At 51.1% G+C, this 20,506-nt stretch overlaps 1 protein-coding gene across 2 annotated transcripts in view; it reads right to left on the bottom strand.

Annotated features, from left to right (window-relative positions):
• Window positions 1-18,849, bottom strand: part of NRP2 (neuropilin 2) — a gene marked incomplete at both ends in the record, with an annotated part of 85,513 nt that extends 66,664 nt beyond the window's left edge. For both annotated transcript variants that reach the window (XM_080621596.1, XM_080621597.1), the window contains 2 exons: window positions 7,065-7,242; window positions 18,777-18,849. In XM_080621596.1, coding sequence (XP_080477722.1) covers window positions 7,065-7,242; window positions 18,777-18,849 — 251 coding nt within the window. The remainder of the gene's footprint in view (window positions 1-7,064; window positions 7,243-18,776) is intronic.
• Window positions 18,850-20,506: the final 1,657 nt, after the last annotated feature.

Raw genomic sequence — 20,506 nt, 5'->3', positions numbered from 1 at the left:
CAGGTTACTCACTCTTTCTCATGATCTACCGATCTACTCACTAAGCCAGCATACGGCAGGCTTTCTACGGTGTGTTTGAACTGCTGTATCAAAGACAGTTGCTTAAAATATCCTAGCTGTGATTAGTGGACCATGACTGCTATTAGCTCATAAGGAATTCCAGGATCACCAGACTGTGGTTTGCAACATATTATTACATTGCCATTCAATGGTGGTGTGCAGACGCTTGATTTAAAGAAAACGGAGAACCAAGTGTCAGACTTAAAACTAACCTTCCCCAATTCTTCCATATGAGGTCTCTGCTGAGCTCTGGCCAAGAGCAACCAGAAATTTCTTCTGTTTTCAGTCTGCTCTTAGCAGTCTGTTCTTTTTATTTTGCATTCATATTTAATTGCAGAATTCACACCCAGCCAGAAAAGGCTGGGATCAAACTAGTCATCGTCTGAAGTGCTCTGAACTGCTCCTGTGTGATCCTGCTATGCAGCAGCCTTTGGAGGGGAGCACGCAATGCACTGTTGCTATCTACACTGAGCTTTGTGCCTGAGCTTTGTGCCTGCAGATACCCAGGTGTTCTCTTCTTTATAAGGCAGGGAATTTAAAGTCATTTGCCAAAGCAGCACCAGTAAATCACTAACAGGGGAGGGAGAGAACCCAAATCTCACAGCTCCCAGACTCTATATTGCTGGTGAGTCTGCCACTCCCCCATTACAGCCTGACAATAGGGATGATATCCATTAAAAAGGCTGCGCGTAGCTAAGGCAAACAGTTGCTCATTAAAAGCCTAAACCAGTTCCTATGGAAATCAAGGTAAAACCTCCTGCTGCCTTTGCTGGGCTTTGAGTCTGATCCTTAACGAAAAAAGGGTGGGGTTTTTTTAATATCATTCTGGCACTTTCTAACTCCTGCATCCAGACAATGAACCTGTGACATGGGAGAGCACTGCTAGCCCCACCGTGTGATGCAAAAGAAGTGACCAAGACAGGCATTTAAGCTCCTGAAACCCACCTGTTTGGGATGAGTCTCTGTGAATGGTGTCATTGATCTCACCCAGTGAGCCAGAGAACTACTGCAAAGACAGCCAAGGATCGTGGGCTCCTCGCTGAAAGCATGAGCATCTCAGCGCTGTGGCTGTTCCAGTGGAATTGCTCTACTACTGTGCTATGGCATCTGCACTAAGCAGGGTCAGCAAAGATGCAAGGGTCTTAGAGTAGGAGCGTGGCTTGCACTGCACACTCTCAAAAGGCACATACTTCTGGCCCTTTCAGCTAGACCCCAAACCTAGTTAGTCACCACAGCCAGCCTTTTTCTCGCTCCATCCCCAGGCGCTGCTGGGGACCCACAGGTCCTGCTCCCTTCCTCGCTGGACAGAGAGGCTGAGTAAGAAGCTAGCAGGAAGGAGAGGGAGAAGTCTCTATCTCTAGTGCTATTGTTCCCAGTGTCACCAGCTGGCCTTTAGTTTGTCATAATTCCAACAGGAAACAAGGTGCAAAACCAGATCCGGCTCCTACACACAGGATGTTGGTGACCTGGCAGGACATAGGAGACTCCATGAGAGTGCCTTTGGGGCAATCACCTTCTGCAGAGCCTGGACCTTGTCTGTCTCTCCCAGGAGAGGCTCCGGGCATGATGAAGCACAGCCGCAGAGCAAGAGACGCTCTCTCAGCTCTGTGGATGGGCAGCAGAGAAGAGAGATGTAAAGAACCTTGAGTTGTTAACACATGCACTGGTCTAATACCATCACAGCTAACCCATTCACTGATGTTTCATTTTGGAAAATGACCTGGTCTTGACAGGAATTACGGACCATACAGTGGATGCTGCATGGAATTAAAAAACAGTAGAAGCTCAACAGAAGACAAGCTGAGCTGCAGTGTCATGTTACCCAGACTGAATTATTTCCTGTACGTTAGAAATGTTACTTCTGGCTACTCATGCCACAAATGTATGAGCAAGCAAATGCCTTCCTTAACGACTCATCTTTGACTTCCTCTCTCTGCAAAGTTAAAGCTCCACTCCCAGTGTTGCAGGAGATGCAGTCACTTCCCCCTGCATCCCAGCAAAGAACCAAAGAACCCCCCAAGCCCTGGTGTTCTGTAGTGCTCCAAATGTATTTCTCATATCAAAGCATTTTCATAATCTCAAGACGAACTGCGTTGTTTCTAAAACGTTTACTAGTAAGCTAATTATGCATACTTTTCAAAGCATTTACTAATTAGATGTCCATAATTGCTGCTTTGTCTACTCTTAACCTTTGCTGACGGGAGGACAGCATCTTGCAGTATTATGCTCTTGTTTGAGGGAGGTGGTCAAGAGAGCCAAGCTGAATACTGCAGCCACCAGCTGCCTGCCTGTGGGCACTGGGGCTGGCTGCCACTCCTCCAGCTGCCCGAGCAAGAGACTTGGGCCAGCGTCTCTGCTGCTCTCTAGGAAGGATGCTTTGTTCTAGTGCCCAGCTTCCTGGAAGAGCAGGAGATGGCCACACTGCCATAAGAGGTCTTCACTGGCTAGCCAAGCCCATGTGCTTCATCCTTTGTACTGTGGCCTGGGAACAACAGTATGCTACTGCCAGCATTCCCTGGCAGGCAGTGCTCTGCAAGACGGGCACTGGAAGCATGGTGTATTCCCTTGCCAAACCTTGGTCCTCTCTGTCCTTCAGGCTGGAAGCAGGGACATCTCCTGCCATACCTGCCCGGTACGCAGCACACACCGGATGCTGAACTTGGTTCAACTCACTTAGCACCATTGTGGCACTTTCGAGGTCACAGTGACAACTGCATATTTCCTTATTCAGGTGGCCCCAATTCTTGTTTCTGGAAACCCTTGGAGAATTTCATGGAAACCCTTGGATGAAACACGAGGAGCCAAAGTCAGGAGGATGAGCCTGACTGTGCAGCTCCGGGCTGTCGCCAATTTGCTGGATCCTGCCCATTTTGGAGCTCTGGTCCTCCAGGAACCTTTCCCAGCATTTGGCGTGTGCCACAAGAGGGGGCTGCGAGCCACGGATGCGGTCCCCGAAATCCGCCCCAGGCAGGGATCCCACCATTGCAATCCAGTAGCGGCATGTGTTGGAAGGGGCTGCAGGAAAACCCGCTGGCATGGCCATGATCAGTCGGGCTTTCGTTAAGAAATAACGTTCCCCTGGTGCAGATGTTATGACTCAGCTCAAAGGTCTCCTGCGAGCACAAGCCCAACGGCTGCAGTGTGGAGGGAGCATGCCTCTGCCATGTGTGTATAGCAACGTCCCGGCGCTCAGCCGCAGCTCTGCCCAGCCTAATCCTCATGGCCAGGGATATCAGCAGCCAGTCTCATGAGGGGCCTTTTAATGTTCCAAAAAGAAGCCCAGCAGCAGCAGGGAGGCACGAATGGAAAAGGCGGTTGGTTATAAATGCAATTCACTCAGAGCTGAGGTTTCTGACTTGGATTTTCCAAGCAAGCAGTGCAGACAGAACAGCAAAATTGCTATTAGGAAGGAGCCGGTAGCTTGGCTATGTGACTGTACAAGCTGAGCTACCCCTCCTGACTGGACAGCCACCCCTGTTACACACCTATGACAAGTGGTTCAGGTCGCTCCAGAGATCACAAATGAAGCCTGGCATGCACAAGGCTGCCCAGGTACCACCATGGCACACAGGGAGTGGAAATATTTCACCATAGCAGCAGCAGCGTGGGCTTTTCCACTGGATGCCACTTCCCTGTTCAGAGTGCAGATATGATGGTGCCCGAGCAAAAGCTGCACTCACAGCCCAGAGAGGAAGAAATGGTGAGCAGATGTGCTGTTACAATTGTTCCTGAATAGTTCAACAAGTCTTTTATCAGAGCATCAAACTTCCCTTTGGCTCTGCCCTGCAGCTTCAGGACAGCACAAAGAATAGCCTAGGTCCCATACTCCCTATGTGCCCTACATCCCACAACAGGGATCTCTTCTGTGTTCCAGTTTTCTTAACCTGAAGTGCCCTCCCAAAGTAAGGTGCTTCCTCAAAGCGCAGATAAAGCAGAGAGAGGTGGAGAGAAAAATAAGTTCTGGGGTTTCAGTTCCACCCAATTACTCCTTCCGTGATGGTGGTGGACACAGGTGAAAAATAAAAGCCCAGATGTGCCTCCAGAAGAGCAACAGCAACACCCAGCACTGAGCAGCTGCCCTGGCTGCCACTTCTGGGCATCCATCCCTGGCTGATGCTCCCGCCCTCCAGGCAGGGAGTGTCGGCTGTGAAGCTGCTCCTGCAGCCAGCTCTTGCTCCACATCCGGACCGCAGCAGGTAGACAGGCCCTTTCCGGCCAGCTGCTGACCGAGGGGAAATCACTGACCTTTCCGCAGACATCCCTAGGGTGCCGAGCAGTGCACAAAACACAGGAGGAAACGCCTCCCGTCCCAAAGGGAAATCTAAAGCAGATACGAGGAAGGCCAGAAAGGACATAGTAAAACTAAAAAGACTTCTGCAGATATTTTTTTTAGGCCTTAGAATGGGTTTTAGGAATGTAAATGTTATGCTTTATGAGGGAGAAACTTTAGCCTAATAAGGTAAAATGAAATGTTGAAGCAAGAAGCAACAGAGGAAGGGGGTATGGTGTTTACCTCTGGCAGCTGGAAGCACAGACCAGCCTGCTGCTCTGACAGCTGCCTGGTAGCAATGTAAGAGTAGGTAGGACCTTGCCTGTCCAGAGACAGAGGGCCACAGTGGGGTTCATCAGCCTGTCACCTTTGTGTGAATTAATGATCAAATGTCAAAAGAAGGGCTCTGCCCAGAGACTGTTTCTTTGATGCTGAACTCCTGTTCCTGTTAAGGTTCCCACCTGCAGCTGTAATGAGGCCTTTGCTTCTTCATAAAATACCCTCTCATGCTCAGATGAGATTTACTACTAGCTGGTCACTTATTAGAAGTGCTTAATGCCCAAGCATTACACAGTGTTAATACTTGTCTCCTTCTGGTAGGTCACTTACAAAGAAATATCCCTCCTATCAATTTCTTTCAGGCAGGGTTTATCACACACTGATTTCATTTGTTTTGTTATGCTTCCTATCAAGCACTGTCCATGACGATCTTTCAAACACACTCCTTTGCAGTGCTGGCTCTGGGGAGCAGGCACCCAATGTCTGCTTGGCTCCCAGCTCATACCTGTGGCCATCAGAAGCCCAAGTGCACTATGGATGAACCCCATTTCGCTTGCACAAAGGTGGCAGTTGAGGGGATAAAGAGGTGCAGGCAAACTTGACTTTCAGGAGAGCTTTGATGTTAATACCTGGTTTCTAGAGAGCGATGTTGCTGCAGGAGCTGAAATGAATCGGAGACCCTGACAAACCGTCCACTATTAATGTCCCACATGGGGGACAAAAACCCTTCAACCTTTAAAGGCTGCTTTGAAGTCTTCTTCATGCACATACACGCAGAAAGGGAAAGCGTGAGACCACATAGCAGCCACTCAGATCTGCCATGATAAAGTAGAAGGCAGCAAAGGGACAACATCTCCAGCACTCAGGTAGCCCCTCCAGCACACACCACCTGCAGCCTGGGAGCAGAACCTGCCCACTCACAGGCAGCAAAACATGGCAAAAGTTGTCCAAGGTGCTCAAATCTAAACCTGACAGCTTCCTACAAGTGGAGTTAAAACCAGATGCCCATGGTGGTTTCTAGCTCTCTGACCAACTTGGCTTTGTTTGCCTGAGACCTTGGAGAGGCAGAAGCGGGAGTCCCTCCTGCCCAGTTCAACCTCTGTCTTGCACACAACATTGCTCTGCCTAATACCTATCACATACTCTGTAGACTGTGAATATAGGCCTATAAAGCTTTTATTACTGTGAATATGGGGCAACTGCATTAGCTATGAGAAGGCTATACAGTTCAGCCTGTGCAAGCAATAATAAAATCTGATAGCAACCATCATTCTCATGCGCATTGCCGAGGCTTGTTGTGTTCATCTATGCTCACTACAAGCCTTCCTCTAACTTCTTTCTCTAAACACAGGCTTTATCCTGCAAAGTGCTAAATGCCTTGCACACGCAGTGACTTCAGGGAGAGTTCATGGTGCTCTAAGCCTTATTAGCCCAGGCTTTATCTGTAGGGGGTTATGAGATCCCAAATTGACATCAATCAGCACACCTTCATTAGAATCAGAGGAGCTGATTTATGGTAGCTGAGGGTCCAGCTCTACACTTCATAACCTTCCGTACATCATCAAACCCAAGCTGAATTCTTTGTTCTCCACAGGACTGATCCTACAGCCCTATAAATGCTTCCCCTGTCCCTCTGTCCTTTTTGAAAGCAGAGTTCCCCTCTCCATGCATAACCCCCTTTTTAATCAACAGGACCAGCACGTCTGGCAAGACTGCTGTGTCAGGCCCCAAGCTCCTTCACAGCTCAGGCATCCCTGTAGCTGGCTGTGGATTCCAGATTAAACACACAGGTTTATGTGTCTCCTGAGACCATGTTATTAACTCAGCCTTTTATGGTGCCCTTTGATGCCGTTAATTATTCTTTACTAGTTGTTAATTGTTTTTCCTGGGCATCTAGTTTCTGAGTCCCATCTTAGAAGAAGTCAAAAAAAAAGGCAAACAAAACCAACCTCCCAGTTTACCAAAAGCAGCAGAATAAGCACTGTGGAAAGTCAGATCCAGTCCAGACAGCTCAGACCATCAATCCACTAGCCTCACATGGCCCAAGCCTGGGTCTCCAGCCCTAGGGCTCTATATACCATACCTCTGCCTAGCTACGCACCAGGAAATTGCTCTCCCAGCATGGTTTAAAAGGACAGCATGGCCACTTCAACACTGAGAAAAACAAGCTGCCTTTTAACAGAAGTCAAGCTCAGGTTCAAAGCCAGTTAGCTCTTGCTTTCATGTTGATACAAGGCTGAGTTAAGAACCAGCATTTCAGTGCAGAGTAGGCTCATCCTATTTGTCCAAAGCTGCATCTTATAACCAGTCAGCTGGTAAGGGCATACTTGCCCCTGAAAGGCAACGAGATGCAGATCTATTTGGCCTCAGAACAATGCTTGTTTTGACACACAAGGAAGCACGAGCCCATATCACTAGGCAAAACTGAGAAGAGAAAGAAGAGGAAGTCTCTTACTTGCAGTCGTGTTTTTCGATTTCAAAGTGAGGGTTGAAGTTGAGGATAATCTTCTGGTTGGGTTCAGGGGCGTAGATGACCCACTCACAGTTCTGGTGGGAGGGGTAGTCATTGGGGTACCCTGGAGAGGTGATGTACCCAGCATCCTTGGAGTTCAGGCGGCCCCCGCATGGCTGAGCTGCAGAGACACAGAAGGCAACAAAGCATTGAAACAGGTTCAGGGCATTGCCTGCACATAGCTGGCCCCTCCGGGCCACTGCTAGGGGTGGTCTGATAAAGGCTGTTGACATCCATTCGGCACTCTAATATGTCATATTAATCTCTGTGCAAGGGCAATTATGCTACACAACAAATGTGCTTCTTTTCCCCTCCACCTCCTGCCACACTTACATACCACATTTCACACAGACCAGAAAAAAGAAATAAATGCTCTTGCCGAGGCAATTACAGAGCCATAAAGCAAGAGACAGATTGATATCAGATCATCTGGAGCCGCCTCATTTTATCCCTTGTTTTATCTCCTTTGCAAGCTGCTCTGTGGCAGTCTCCCACAGCTGCCTCAGGAGACACTAGAATTTGGATGCTACAAATACATCTGCAGGAGCACACAAAGTTTTGCTGCTCCCAATGAAGGAAGCTGAGGCAAGGCAGGACTGATGGCCCCAGCCTGCAGCCCTACGACAGCTGATCCCCGCTTGCTGTGCACTCCCTGCCCAACCCTGCCTGCCCCCATGACCCTATCTCAGCACACTGGCTTCCCATCTGAAACCTCTCAAGCTAACCCCAGCCATTGGAACTGCAGGCGCAGACAATCAGCAGTGGTGGTTTTGTGGGGCTAGCCCACAAATGGCTGGCAATGGCTGCGTGGTGAGCAAAGGAAGCACTCTCAGCTTTGGGTTAGAACAGGCCCTAGAGGGTGATTTCATCTTCAAAAAAACATTTAATCTCATGAACACTGCAAATCAAATTTATTATTGCATTACTTGCTGGGAGAAAAATCTGCATCACATGCTCAATTGATAACGCACTACAAGTCCCAACAAAGTCCCTTTTTCCTCAGGGCCCCTATTGCATGTGGCTTGCTGCCCCTCCTGTGTTGCCACCACCCCATCCCAACACTACGGCCCCATGGGCTGCCACAGCTGCCCTCAGAAGACAACATTGCCTCCTCACACCCAGCAAAACAGGCAAAAAACTAGCAAAATGAGCAAAACACAGCAAAACCCTAAACCCCTACACAGGGCAGGCTGTCAGGGATATAGGGTGAAGCCCAGACCCACGTTGCAGAAAGGCTTTCCCTTTCCCAATATAAGAGAGCAACCACACGTCCCACACCCCATCAGCTCTGTGAACTGAGGGTCTCTGCCATGCTCCCCCCTGCCCTGAGGGCTCTTCCTGTCCCATCTGCAGCAGCAGTCACTGCAAAGCCCTGAGATCCCCTGGTCTTGTATGGGCTCAGTCGTATGCTGTGGGTCTGACTCTGTCCCTCAGCCACAGAGGTGTCACAAGTCTGCCTGCTCTTGGTGGGGACATCCCAGTCACCTTCAAACTGCCCCGTTGCCAGAGCCAACACAAGCAGCAGGAGCAAGGCAGGACCCCTCGGTGGTAATGCTTCCTGCAAAAAAGCACTTTGAATAAACAACCTGCTGCCTGCATGCTGCCTGCAGAAAGCACACGTGCCCTGTGCGGGAACAATGAAGCAGGAGGGCCCTTCGTGGGGGAGCAAAGCTTCCTTCACCGTGAAAAAGAATTGATTCACTTTCTCCCGTTTTTCATGCCCTCTAACACATTCATTCTTCAAAATAACTTTCTTCTCACACACCCATGGCAGCTCTGCAGCCTTCTCTTTTCTCTTAAAATAAACCTGTAAGTATCCTGAAAGAATCCGAGGGGAAAAATCGCAACACTGCCATAGAAGAGCTGAGAATACCAGAAAACATCTGGTTTTGTTCCACAGGAGAGCTTGCTCAACACACAAACATTTACAAACCTACGTCCTTGCACAGATCTCTTCTCTCAGTAAGGCATATTTGCCCACACGTGTCTATGTGGGTTGGGGGGAGGGAGAGAGAGAGAGACATTCACGTGGAAGGAAGAAATTCACGGACTTGTTGACATCAATGTACAAATAGACGTGTAATTCACACTTCACTCATGTACGCACTTTCGCACCTTCTCATAAAAATTCACACCTCGTTTGCACACATGTCCACCCCCTCCAGCAAAGAGAAGTATTCAAGCTGCAGATTATTTTTCTTGGAAAGGGCAAAGTCTCCAAACAATGAAAATACAGTCAATCCTTCCACACCTCGTCATCCCCTCCCTGTCTCTCCAGCTTTCACACACATGCTACCCGCTAGGCTGATACCACCAACATCACCCACCACTCAGAAGTTGCTAGCCCCTTACTCGCGCCGGATACTATGCATACTCTGTGAGCCACTGCAACTCAACGGGTTGGAGGGGAACTGCAATGTGAACATTGCTTGCTCTGGCTCTTCCCTGACAAATGAGCTCAGGAGCAGAAACCCAGATTTATCCCAATCTCAAAACTTCTCCCTTGCCCTGCGAGGCCACTGCAGGTCAGCAGGACCAAGCCAAGGAAATCCATCCCTGGGCTTAATCCTGACTTCAGGTCAGCTTGGTGCCCAAGCTAAACTGCTGGTGCTGGTGAGGACAGCCTGAGTGAGGCTGGAGCCCAGTTCTCTGTAGCTGTAGTCTATGCAGCAAAATAGGACAAACAGGAGAAACCACTGCGTGGACAGGAGCACCAGCCACATCCCTCAGGTGTTCAGATACTACCAGTCAAGACTTTCTGTCGCAGAGAAAGCCTTCCACCTGCGTGAAAGTTTATTTGTGTCTCTCAGAGGAACTGATTTTGTCCTCTCATTCATCCCTCCCCAAGAGGGTCCAGGAAAAGGAAGGGGGCTAGTTCAGTACAGCACTGACTTTTCCACAAACAGAACCAGGCCACGTGATGGGCAATAGCATACCAGGAACCTTGGACTTCTTAAGAGTTATCTGAAGAGGCAGAATGACTTTAATACCTTTGTAATTGTTCTGTTGGACTTCTTCCCTTTTGATTCACTGGAACGCCTGCAACACAAAAATCTATCACTGTGCCCACTGACAGGCAAAGGGTTTGTCTCAGTAGACATGCCAGCCACTGGCTTTCTCTATACGATCAGGCCTGTTTTGTACACAGTAGAGAGTCAAGCTTTGACATAAATGTGTCCTTTCAAACTCCTGCATTGAACCCATGCATAGAATAAAATTCAGAAGAAGGAAGAAAGAAGGTGAGTGGCATGGCTACTGCATGCTTTGGGAGCAAGATGTGCTCCACAGCTAATGGGCTCTGGCAGCTTTTGCGAGCCCTGAGTTCACTTAATAAAGCTAAAATGAAATTCTCAAGTATAAGCCAAGTCTGCCAGGTGCGTGGGACATCCCGTTGCTCAGTAAGCAAAATGCAGGCATTGAAAGCAAGCTGCTGGGGCCCCTGCCAGCCTGCATGGTGGAGGGGCCAGTGCAGAGAGGCTGTGGGAGAGCAGCTGGGCTCCTCAATGGAGTTGACACTTCCCGGCAGTGTTGGAGCAGGTTGTGTTCTGGATGGGAGATCCTCAGATCCCCTCTTTTGTTATGGCCCACCACATGACTTAAGACTATCCCAGCAACCCTCTGCTTGCAGGACCACTCTAACAAAAGTACACCAGAGGATGGCAAACATGCCATAGGGATGGGCAAGGAAGACGTGGAAGACAAAATGCCACAGCATACAGCAGGCAACTCCAGCTTCCCATGGAGATGGGCATCAGCAGCTGAGTTCTTCACCCTCTTTGCAGAGGGCAGACCCCTCTTTCCCTGCCCTGACCTGCTGGAGATATCTAGGCTGATGAAGTCTTCTCCTGCCTCCCCCAGGCTGCAAGGAACAACCATCACTCAGGGGACCCAAAAATAACAGTCACGCCTCGGAAACCTCCACCCAGACTTTGGACTTTTCAGCACTTCAGCTCATCAGCACAGGCTGAAACCTAAGGCCAGGAGCAGAGCGTTCTCCTACTTGAATTTCCTGGCGATTAAACCCCTCTGGATTTCCCTCACCCCAGGAGAGCAGGGCTCACTGTTATTGTTGGACCTTCAACACAGAAACTAAAGCCAACTCTGCCTGTAACAAAAATAATCATCACCAGAGAGGCCTGTTTCACAACAAACACACAAAACAGCCTCTCAGAGCTTGTAGTGTCCAGCAGAAAACTATTACATGTTTTGATCTCCTGGGTACAGTTGACTTTGGGGATGTAATTCAGGGCTATGCACAAAATGTAAGGCTTTCTTATTGCCTTAGAGGCAAGCAGCAGCATTGCTGTCTGTGCTACTCTGAAAGAGCAGCCTCTAAGGGCAGGAAAGGAGCAAGGGAGAGAGATCCCCGGAGTTCCATGGCAGAGATGCACCGCCTAGCCTCATCACTTATTTCCCTTCCCCACACAAGGCCCTCACAGCCCAGCTCCTCACTCTCATCCAACTCCTGAAGAAGATTTCTACGTTCCGGGATTCAGCACTGGGCAGAGTAGATCCACCCTGCCAACCATCCAACAGTGCAGCAAAACACAGGTCCTGGCTCGCACAACCTACTGCTCTCAGAGCTGCTGAACTTGGCATGAGCCATTGTTAATCAAACCCTGAATTTCAGCCCCATTAGAGTCAAAGAGCTCTTCAAGAAGTGAAGTTTTTCAGGGTTCATGTGCATCCAAGCACTTTGCCAAACCCTGGCATGGAGGGGATAAACAGATCTCTCCTGCTGAGGACTCATTAACGTTCATCCTGCCTCATTCCCGAGCCTGGGAAAGAGTCTGGGTATGGCTGATATGGCAGGGGCTCTCACACCAAACCGTACAGCACAACTTTCGCATCAAGCAGGAACATAAATGCGAACTCTTGGGATTTAAATGATACAGCGTAGCCATCAGCCAAGAAAAGAGACATAATGCAGAGGAAGCTAATAAGATTAGATATTTTATCCCCAGTAGCATAGATCATTTTAGCAGAAGCATGTTTGCTTTGGATTGTGAGATAAAGCTTCAAAGGCTTCCTGAACAAATTAATGGACAAACACACCCAAACAACACAAAGCACTTACATGCACATTTCATCCCAGGGCAGTACCCACATCCACATCTTGGGATTTCACACAGCCAGGGAAAGTCCCCTGGACGTTTCATCGAGGACCTGTACCGGTTTAACTAAATTTTCACTGAAGAGTAAAGGCACAGCAAAGCAGAATTTAAAGACTGCTTTTGTGATCCCAACTAGGGTTTTGTTTGATTCAAAGTGTTTCAAGCGTGTCACGAGGCAGGCTCATAAAAACACTGTCTGGGCTTAAGCAAGAGAGGAACGCACCAATCCATCAGTTGAGGAATGCAGCCGTTTGACCACTTCCTAAGGCAACTGGGAGGGATGCAATATATTCACTTTATAGAGCTGGACAGCAGTGAGAGGGGGACACTGGAAAGCTCAGCAAATGGAACATGTTAGCTGTGAGCCTTAGCAGAAAAAGAGATCCTTTTAAATTATTTTTAAATATGAAGGGAGTGTTTGAGGGAGGAATAGAAAGTGAATAGAAGATTTCTGATGCTTGCACTTTCTTTGCCATGTTAATCCACAGACGAATTAAGTGGAAACTTGAAATAGAGACCTACTCAAGCTTCACTGTAGAAAATGAAAGGGCCAAATCCTGCATGCAAATCCAGGTAATTTGCTTTCAAATCACTGAGTTCAGCTGATTTCCACCCCTGCAGTTCCAGATAGCCACCTTTTGGGGACTGGTATCACCTTGTACGACTTCCTTCAGTGGCAACCTTGACCTTTAAATGTTGCCACTTTGGGGTTTTGGTAGTCCCCCCCCCCCCAGCCTCTCTGATGAGATTTTATAGCCTCGTTTTACATGGTGCCACCTCCTCTAACTTTGTTATTTGTCATCTTATATCACAGACAAATGCAATTCCAATAGGGCAACCACCTTAATAGTGTTAGTCTTTATATAGATATACCTGCACACAACTCTCCCAGCTTGCCTGGAAATGTAATTGGTGGGTCTGGAATTACAACTCCTAGCAACTCCAGTAATCATTTGAAAGAGAATGTGAGTGTGTGTGTGTACGCACATGCATGGGAGAGGGATAACGCATACTGAATTTGCAGGAATCATGCCTGTTTCTCCTGCCTCTGTGATAGGCTCCCAGAGGTTTGAAATCTTGTGGAAACACACTGCCCTCTCCCAGGAATAGGTGGCATCAGGAGATCTTCAAGCTGCAGATCGGGCAGTTTCTGAGGAAACCTCACTGGTACCACAAGCAGGGAAACGGAGGCTTGGGGACACTTGAAAGCTCAGAGCGGAGGCAGAAATAAAGCACAGGCTTCCTGCATGGCAGCCTGCCACCTTACCTATAGGCTACAGTAAGAAATAATATGAGGATGAAACAATTTGCTGCGCCACCCCCGTGAATGCTATCAAAAACAGGCTGGTTTGAGGGCCATGGAGGAAAAGGAAGAGACATTTTAATTCCACATATTAAAGAAAGAGCCATGGATTCACCTAGGATTCTTCTCTAAAGGGCTTCAGGCTTGATGAAAGGTGATAGATGCCTCTGAAATATTAATTAGCATTGTTATTATGACAATTCCAAGAAGGAGAAAAGAAGCCTATCTCATCTCTCATCTCCCCCTGCACCCTCCCAGCTTCCTCACACCTTTGGAGCCCATCTGTCAGGGTCCATTCTGAAACCAGATCCTGCCTTTCCCCACAGGGCAATGGCAGCTTGTTCCTGCCTCTTCCCAGAGCGGCTGGCAGAGCCTCTCCGAATCCCACAACACCCCCAGCAGCCCTCCCTCCCAGGGGCCCTGTTTGACCTGCAGAGCAAAACCCGCTGCTCTGGCAAGAGGCAGCCCCATGGATAGAATGGGAAGGGAGGCAGTGCCTCTGGAGCCACCTGGGGAGATGCCCTGCTGCAGCTCCCTCCGTGCATGCTGTCGAGCAGCGGCAGCTTCTGCCTTTATGATGGTTTGCTCAAACCCAGCTACTGCAGAGCTGCACTACTAGTGCTGAAGTTATTACACATTCTGGCGAGTGCCTTAAACACATTGTTTCCTGCTGAGCACATATTCAGCAGTCAAACACAAATGGAGAAAAGCAGGAGCAAGCCTGGGGGTGTGCAAGGGAGAGAAAGTTGCCAAGGGGCTCTGGGTGTGAGAGGGAGAGCGCAGGGAAGGGAAGGATGTAGGAGTGTGCATGTGGCAGGCAGCAAAGTTGAGGTGTCTGGGGGGGCTCTGTGAAAGAAAAGGTAGAGATTTGTGTTCTTGTGAAGAGAGAGGAGGAACCAGGGAGGTAAGTGTGTGTGTGTGTGTGTCTACATGCACAGAGGGTTGGAGTTTTCCTCCCTCCTCTCCCCATAGGCATCCCCTAAAAACCAGGGTCCAAAAGGAGCCTTTCAACAAAAGGTAAGCAGAGCAGAAGGAGAGTGTCCTTTTGACTTCACCATCTTCCTAGGAGGGATGTAGAAATAGGCAGGCATTCAAGCCCCACAAAGACAGCACTTCACAGCTAGGGGTGACCCACCAGAACAGTTGGGGCAGATGTCTTGCCTTTGTTTCAAATGCATGGGGATAAATCAGGACAGGTTTCAAAGACCCGGAGCCCAGCACTTCATCTCTGGAGCCCATTTTCTTTGACTCATCAAGTATGAAGAGAGGGGGAGAAGCATTCAGACAGAAAGTCTCTGCAGCCATCCATCCCTGCAAGTAGTACTTCAGGCTGTTCTGCATGCCAACTCACTGCTTGTATCCTTTTCCCCAACCTGTTCGGGAAGAGGCTGCAGCACCAAGGCTGCAGTTGGAGCCCCAGCCCCGCAGCATTACTCTAGCCATACTCCCCAATGAGATCCACAGGCACTGCTTGCACGTAGAAAGGGTTACAGCTCCGAGTTGTGATTTCGAGTGTTTGGCTCTGTGCCTGCCGACCTCGCACTGACAAACCTCTCCTCCGTGTCTGCGCTTGTGTCTTTTTATTGCGCAGGCATCAATCCTGGCTCAGGATCTGGCCTTCCGAGATTGCGATTTGGCTCAGGCAGGGAGAAGGCTGACCCTTTGATTCTGAGCATGATTAAAACCATGCTACTGTAGCGCTAAGCTGTGCACAACACTGCTAGCAACAGCTCTGATTTATGTTGTTGCTAGTATTGCGGTTTCCACCAGGGTGTAGACAGGGATTTTGAAAATAGCCCAGCTACCTCTTTGTGTGTGCGTGTATTATAATTAGATACGTGTCAAAGGGCTGTTACAGAGTGCAGGTAGAGCTGGAAATGCTCACACCCTGCTTCTGCCCCCACCTCCGTGCTGACACCATCACCCCCAGCTTGGGCGCATACAGGCACATCAGCTCTCCACACTTCCCGGATCAGACAACTGTATTCCTGAGACCCCATGGGGACGCGGTGGCGGTGACTTCACCGCACAACGGAGAGCAAGTTTAGCAGCTTCCAGTTTGCTCTCAGGCTGCTGCAATCTGCCCCCACCATTGTGGCTAAATGCCGACTTTCTCTATTTCGATTTCAGATAGGATCATGGGTCTCAGATATAGACGATTTATTTTCCTAGCACAGCTGGTCTGTCAGAGGTCATATAATTTGGCAGCAATCCCAGTGCTTAAAAATTAATTTTTCCTTATTAATACAACCAAGGGTCCCACAGGATAGGATCCCAGCCTTATCTGAACCCGACAGCTTCCTAAACCACATGAAGGATGCTTTCTTCTCTCAGGCTATCTGTGATACAAGGCCACCATGTCCTGGAACCCAGGAGCACTGGAGGTTTCTGCTAGGAATCCAACCCACCCGCCTGACCAGAGCAGCAGGCTGCTTGGACAGGGAGCGCTGCCTTCTCCAGCCCAGCAAAGTAGGTTGCTTCTGCATTTTAACCTTCAAAGCCATGCATGAGGTACCAAACACTGAGTAAATACTGTGAAGGGGGCTGGGTGCGAGAAGGAGCAGGGCAGCGAGATGGGAAGCACCTCTGTAGAGCCCCTTGGGATCAGCGTGTCCGACTGTCACTTCAGACACCACACAGCATGATTTTTCAGAGTCAGGGAAGTTAGGAAAACAACACGCAGCACCCTAACCTGGGTCAGAACCCCCCAGTGGGCTTGTATCAGTCGTTTTCAGTGACAGACCTGACAACTGTCCAATCCCTAGGCTAAAAAAGCTTTTGCTCCTGATAAGAGCCAAGTTAACAGCGCAACGGGCAAAAGGCACTACACTCCAGGCTTGCGTGGGTGCGCGTGTGCATGTTTGTATGTGTGTGGCTGTGTGCCTGCTTGGCAGCAATTTGTTTTGATCCCCCTCCCCACCTTGCTACATATCCCTTAAGTTATTACTAAAAATACTAGCTTTTAAGCAAACTATTTGGAAGGCTTCAAGAGTGAGCTTTGCTTGGAGCTGCATAAACATCATCTGAACGGCTCAGCACTTGGGTCACTCGGATCTGTTACTTTCTTACTTGATTGCTTTTTACGGGAAGATGAAAAACACACAGCCAGCCAGCCAGCCTTCAGATTTATCTTCCAGGGTCTCCCATCCACTCCCCTCCATGGTTATCTCAGGGTTTGCTTGGCTACATACAAATTGGCAGCTGCACTGTTTATCTCTTACTGAAGAAATATTACACGCGGGGTTTTTTTCCATGTGGATTATCATATTATTGTCTATTAAAAACATCTCCCCTCTCTACTAACCTCCCTTAGGGAATCTTAACAGGGACTTTCATAATGGGGAAAGCTTTCAGATACACCAGACTGAAACATAAATCCACCTACCTCTGGCATGTTTTTCTTACTAGGCTGGCTAATTCACTGGAGCCGAGCATAGGCTGATTGAGGGTCACATCCCATTACCCCATACCTTTGAGCGCTAGGCTAGCAATGAAGTCATTTGATGGGGTTTGCAGCACCACAACATCTCGGCAAACAGCCGCTGGTGTCAGCCACAGGGAGACAACTTCCTTGCTGGCTCCACCACCATGTGATGCTCTGCTTAGCCGGGAAAACCCCGTGTTCAAATGAACATTTCTTACAGCGACTGAATGGCCTCGGAGACATGGGTGGCTCATAAACCCCTTCCCACTTATAAATCCTGATCCTTAGCCCACTCCTGGATGGAAGGAGGCACGCATGCAGACCCATACGCTCGGGCTTGGCAGCCACAGGGATCGTGGCCAGGCTGGCCAGTGCACCCTTCTCAGCTCACAACCCGATCTGCCTCAGCACAATACCCACTCCAGGAGACCCGACACTGCCTCTGCAACAGAGATCATCCGAAGAGACAGTTGCACTCAGCAGGGGCCTCCCGGGACTTTGCCCTTTCTCTTCACCCCATCGACTGCCTATTCATTTGTTTTCCTATTTGAACAAAAAATGGGAATTATTTTTTTCCCTTTCCTATATAACCATAAGCCAGCAGGCGATGCCAATCGGCAACTGAATGTACACGGAGCGTGTTTGCCGGGAACGTCTGGGTTTCTTTACTGCAAAAAGAGGACTTTCTCAGCCGGCAGAGACTCTCCCACTTCCCTTTCCAAGGGGAGCTGGTGGCCGGGCCGCCGCCGGCCGGCAGGGCAGAGGGGCAGGGGAAGCGCGGACGCCGCGCCTTGCCTCTAGCACTGGCGGGGCCAGGCCGCGGCTCAGGGAGCTGCGGCTCCGCGGGCCGCCGGAGGCACGGCCCGAGGCCAAGATCGACGTGCGGGAAGGGAAACCCGCAGCTCAGCAGCTGCTGGCTTGGCACCACCGTCCTGCCAGGCAGCTCCCGGGCTGCCGACCGCAGAAGGAGCCCCGGGAGAGCGGTGACGGCGGGGTGAGGCATATCCTTTTCCTCCAGATGGGGACCCCGCACTCCCGTTAGCCAGACCCAAAGCCAGCACAGGGCCAACCTCAGCCCACCCTTGTCCCTCTCCAGTCCTCAAGCCGAAGCAGCGCAAGCACCGGGGTTCATCCCAGCGCCTCCTGACAGCCTAGCCTAGCTCTTCAGCGAAGACCGGGAAAACCCACTCGCTCAACAAACCCTGCCACGAACCCGCCAGGTCCCAGGACACCCCAGCGCTTGTAAAGTAAGCGCGGTCCCGCACATACGGCTTGTCCCGGAATGCCGCCACCGCCGCCCATCCTCGCCTGCTGCCAGCGCCGCCCTGCACGGCTCCCGCTTGCCTGCGCCCTGCCAAACGATTTTGATTTCCCACCTAAAGTTTTCAGAGGTTTAAACCCGGCACGGGCCCTCGGGCATCCAGATGCGGGTGTCCGGGATGCGGCCGGCCCCTACCGCTTCCCATCACTTCCCTGTGCCACCCCCGGAAAAAAACAGCACGCAACTTTCCAGTGCGGCTCCGTCCCCTCGCCCCTTCACGCCGGGCGATAGGAGCTGCGCGGCTACACCCGCTGCACGCCTTGCTAAGGGGTGGGGGGGCTGCGCCATCCCCGCCCCGCCACACGCACGACACCCCCCAGCCTCCCAAAACCCGTACTGCGAAATCTGCCGGTCCCTCATCTATTCTCGGTGCAATGCCCGACGCCAGGCAGAGCCCCGGTGCGTGCGCCCGGGCACCCCAAAGTTGGTCGGGCGGGAGAGCTCCCTAGCCCGTCCGCGGCCGGAGACATCCCGGTCCCGGAGGGCACCTTACCTGTCTCCGCCGTGCCTCCGGAGCCGGGCAAGCACAGCCCTAGAAATCCCCACGCGAGAAGAAACGTATCCATCCTTCGAAAGGAATTAAAACCAGAACCAACAGAACCAACACCCGAGGCGGCGGGGCCGGGCTTCGTCTCCCTACCCCGGGCGCGCCGCGCCCGGCGTGGGCGCCCCACTGGCGATCGGCTCCGGCGGGGCTCAGCTCGGGGCGGCGGCCTTTCCCGAGCGGGGGCTGCGGGACGGGCGGTGCCGGAGAAGCTCCTCTCCCTTAGGGCGACCCGCGGGGCCGGCGCCTCGGCATGCCCCGGGGCGCGGCGGCGGTGCGGGCTGGGGCGCCGTCTGCACCTCCTCTCGCTCCCCGCCGGCGCCTCGCAGCCTTTTCAGGCAGGGCGGCATGTGGCTGTCAGCGCCGAGCGCCGGCACCGCCCCCCGCGCACCCCGCGCCCGCGCCCCGCCCCGCCGGGCCGCGCCCCGCCCCGCCCGCAGCCGCGGGGACACGCGGAGACCGCCGCGGGGCCGCTGCGCGGGGTTGGGTGCGTTCTCGGTGCGTCGCCGAGCCGCGGGTACCGCCCGTCCCCAGCCCCGTTCCCCGGGCGCCCAGAGCCTGGCAGCGCAGGCAGGAACCGAAAAGGCCGGTTGAAACGATTGCGAAAGAGCAGGGCTGTGAGAAGGGAGACACCCAGAAATTGTCAGATGGGGGAGCGTCAGGACAAGGATTGTCCCTGCTCGTGGGCTTCGCCGCTGCCAGCCGAGACCCAGGAGCGCCGTGCCTCGGCCGGGGACCGGGAGCGGGGTGTACGCGCTCCCTGGCTGCTGACACCCGTGTTGCGGTGTCAAGGCTGCCACAAGGGACGAATGTAAAACCCCTCGGGAGCGCGACCACATTTGGCTTCCCCGCGCCCAACGGTTTTCCTCCGGGATGCTCTCTCAATGCACAAGCCGGGAGCAGCGTTTACGCAGTCACCTCAGGACTGCGCAGCAAGTTTGTCCGCCCCTGCCCCTGCGCGGGTGAGGAGTCCCCTCCTGGGCTGGAACAGCCAGCACCTTGCGTTCATTTGCCGCTTAAATTTACAGACTTAAAGGCCAGAACCCGGCAAAAAGGGGCTAACCCACATCTCCGTCCCGTCTGAGAGGTGAAATGAGCCCTAAAACTCCACACCAAAAAAGGTGCCAAATAAAACCAAATTATGTTGTTGATCAATCCCTAGGTCACAGATTCCAACTTCCAGACAAAGAGAGTAAAACTACATTACTCATTTTATTTTAAAGTTGGTAATTAGTGAAGGCATACTGGCATGTGGCAGAAGTGAGACACATCACTGTGTGGGTGAGGAGAGGGAAAGTACAAACGTTTCACTGCTATTCATTTCGGGTGATGAGACTAATTATTTTGTACTCTGCTGTCTATCAGTTACGGGCAGCACCACCAGCTCACGTCAATGAAATCACGATCCCAACCTATTTGAGTGCACTCGCACAACACGCAAGCACTGAGTTCCACTGAGGCCAGTGGATGTTCCTTGACAGCAACAGCTTTGGCTTGACCAATAGATCTGGTATTTCAGCCGCTTGTGAGAGATGCTCTTCCTTCTGTGTGTTTTGATACTTGATTTTGCCTCTTCTGTGTCCCAAATCTGCTCCAACACCTATTGAAGCCAATGTAAAGCCAGTGGCAACTGGGTGTATTGCCTTATTTAATGTATTATGATGTGGAATTATGCAACT

The sequence above is a fragment of the Psittacula echo genome, assembly GCF_963264785.1.
Source record: "Psittacula echo genome assembly, chromosome: 6".
Lineage (NCBI taxonomy): Eukaryota > Metazoa > Chordata > Aves > Psittaciformes > Psittacidae > Psittacula > Psittacula echo.
The sequence above is the reverse complement of the archived record's forward strand: the minus strand, read 5'-3'. Positions and strand labels throughout refer to the sequence as shown.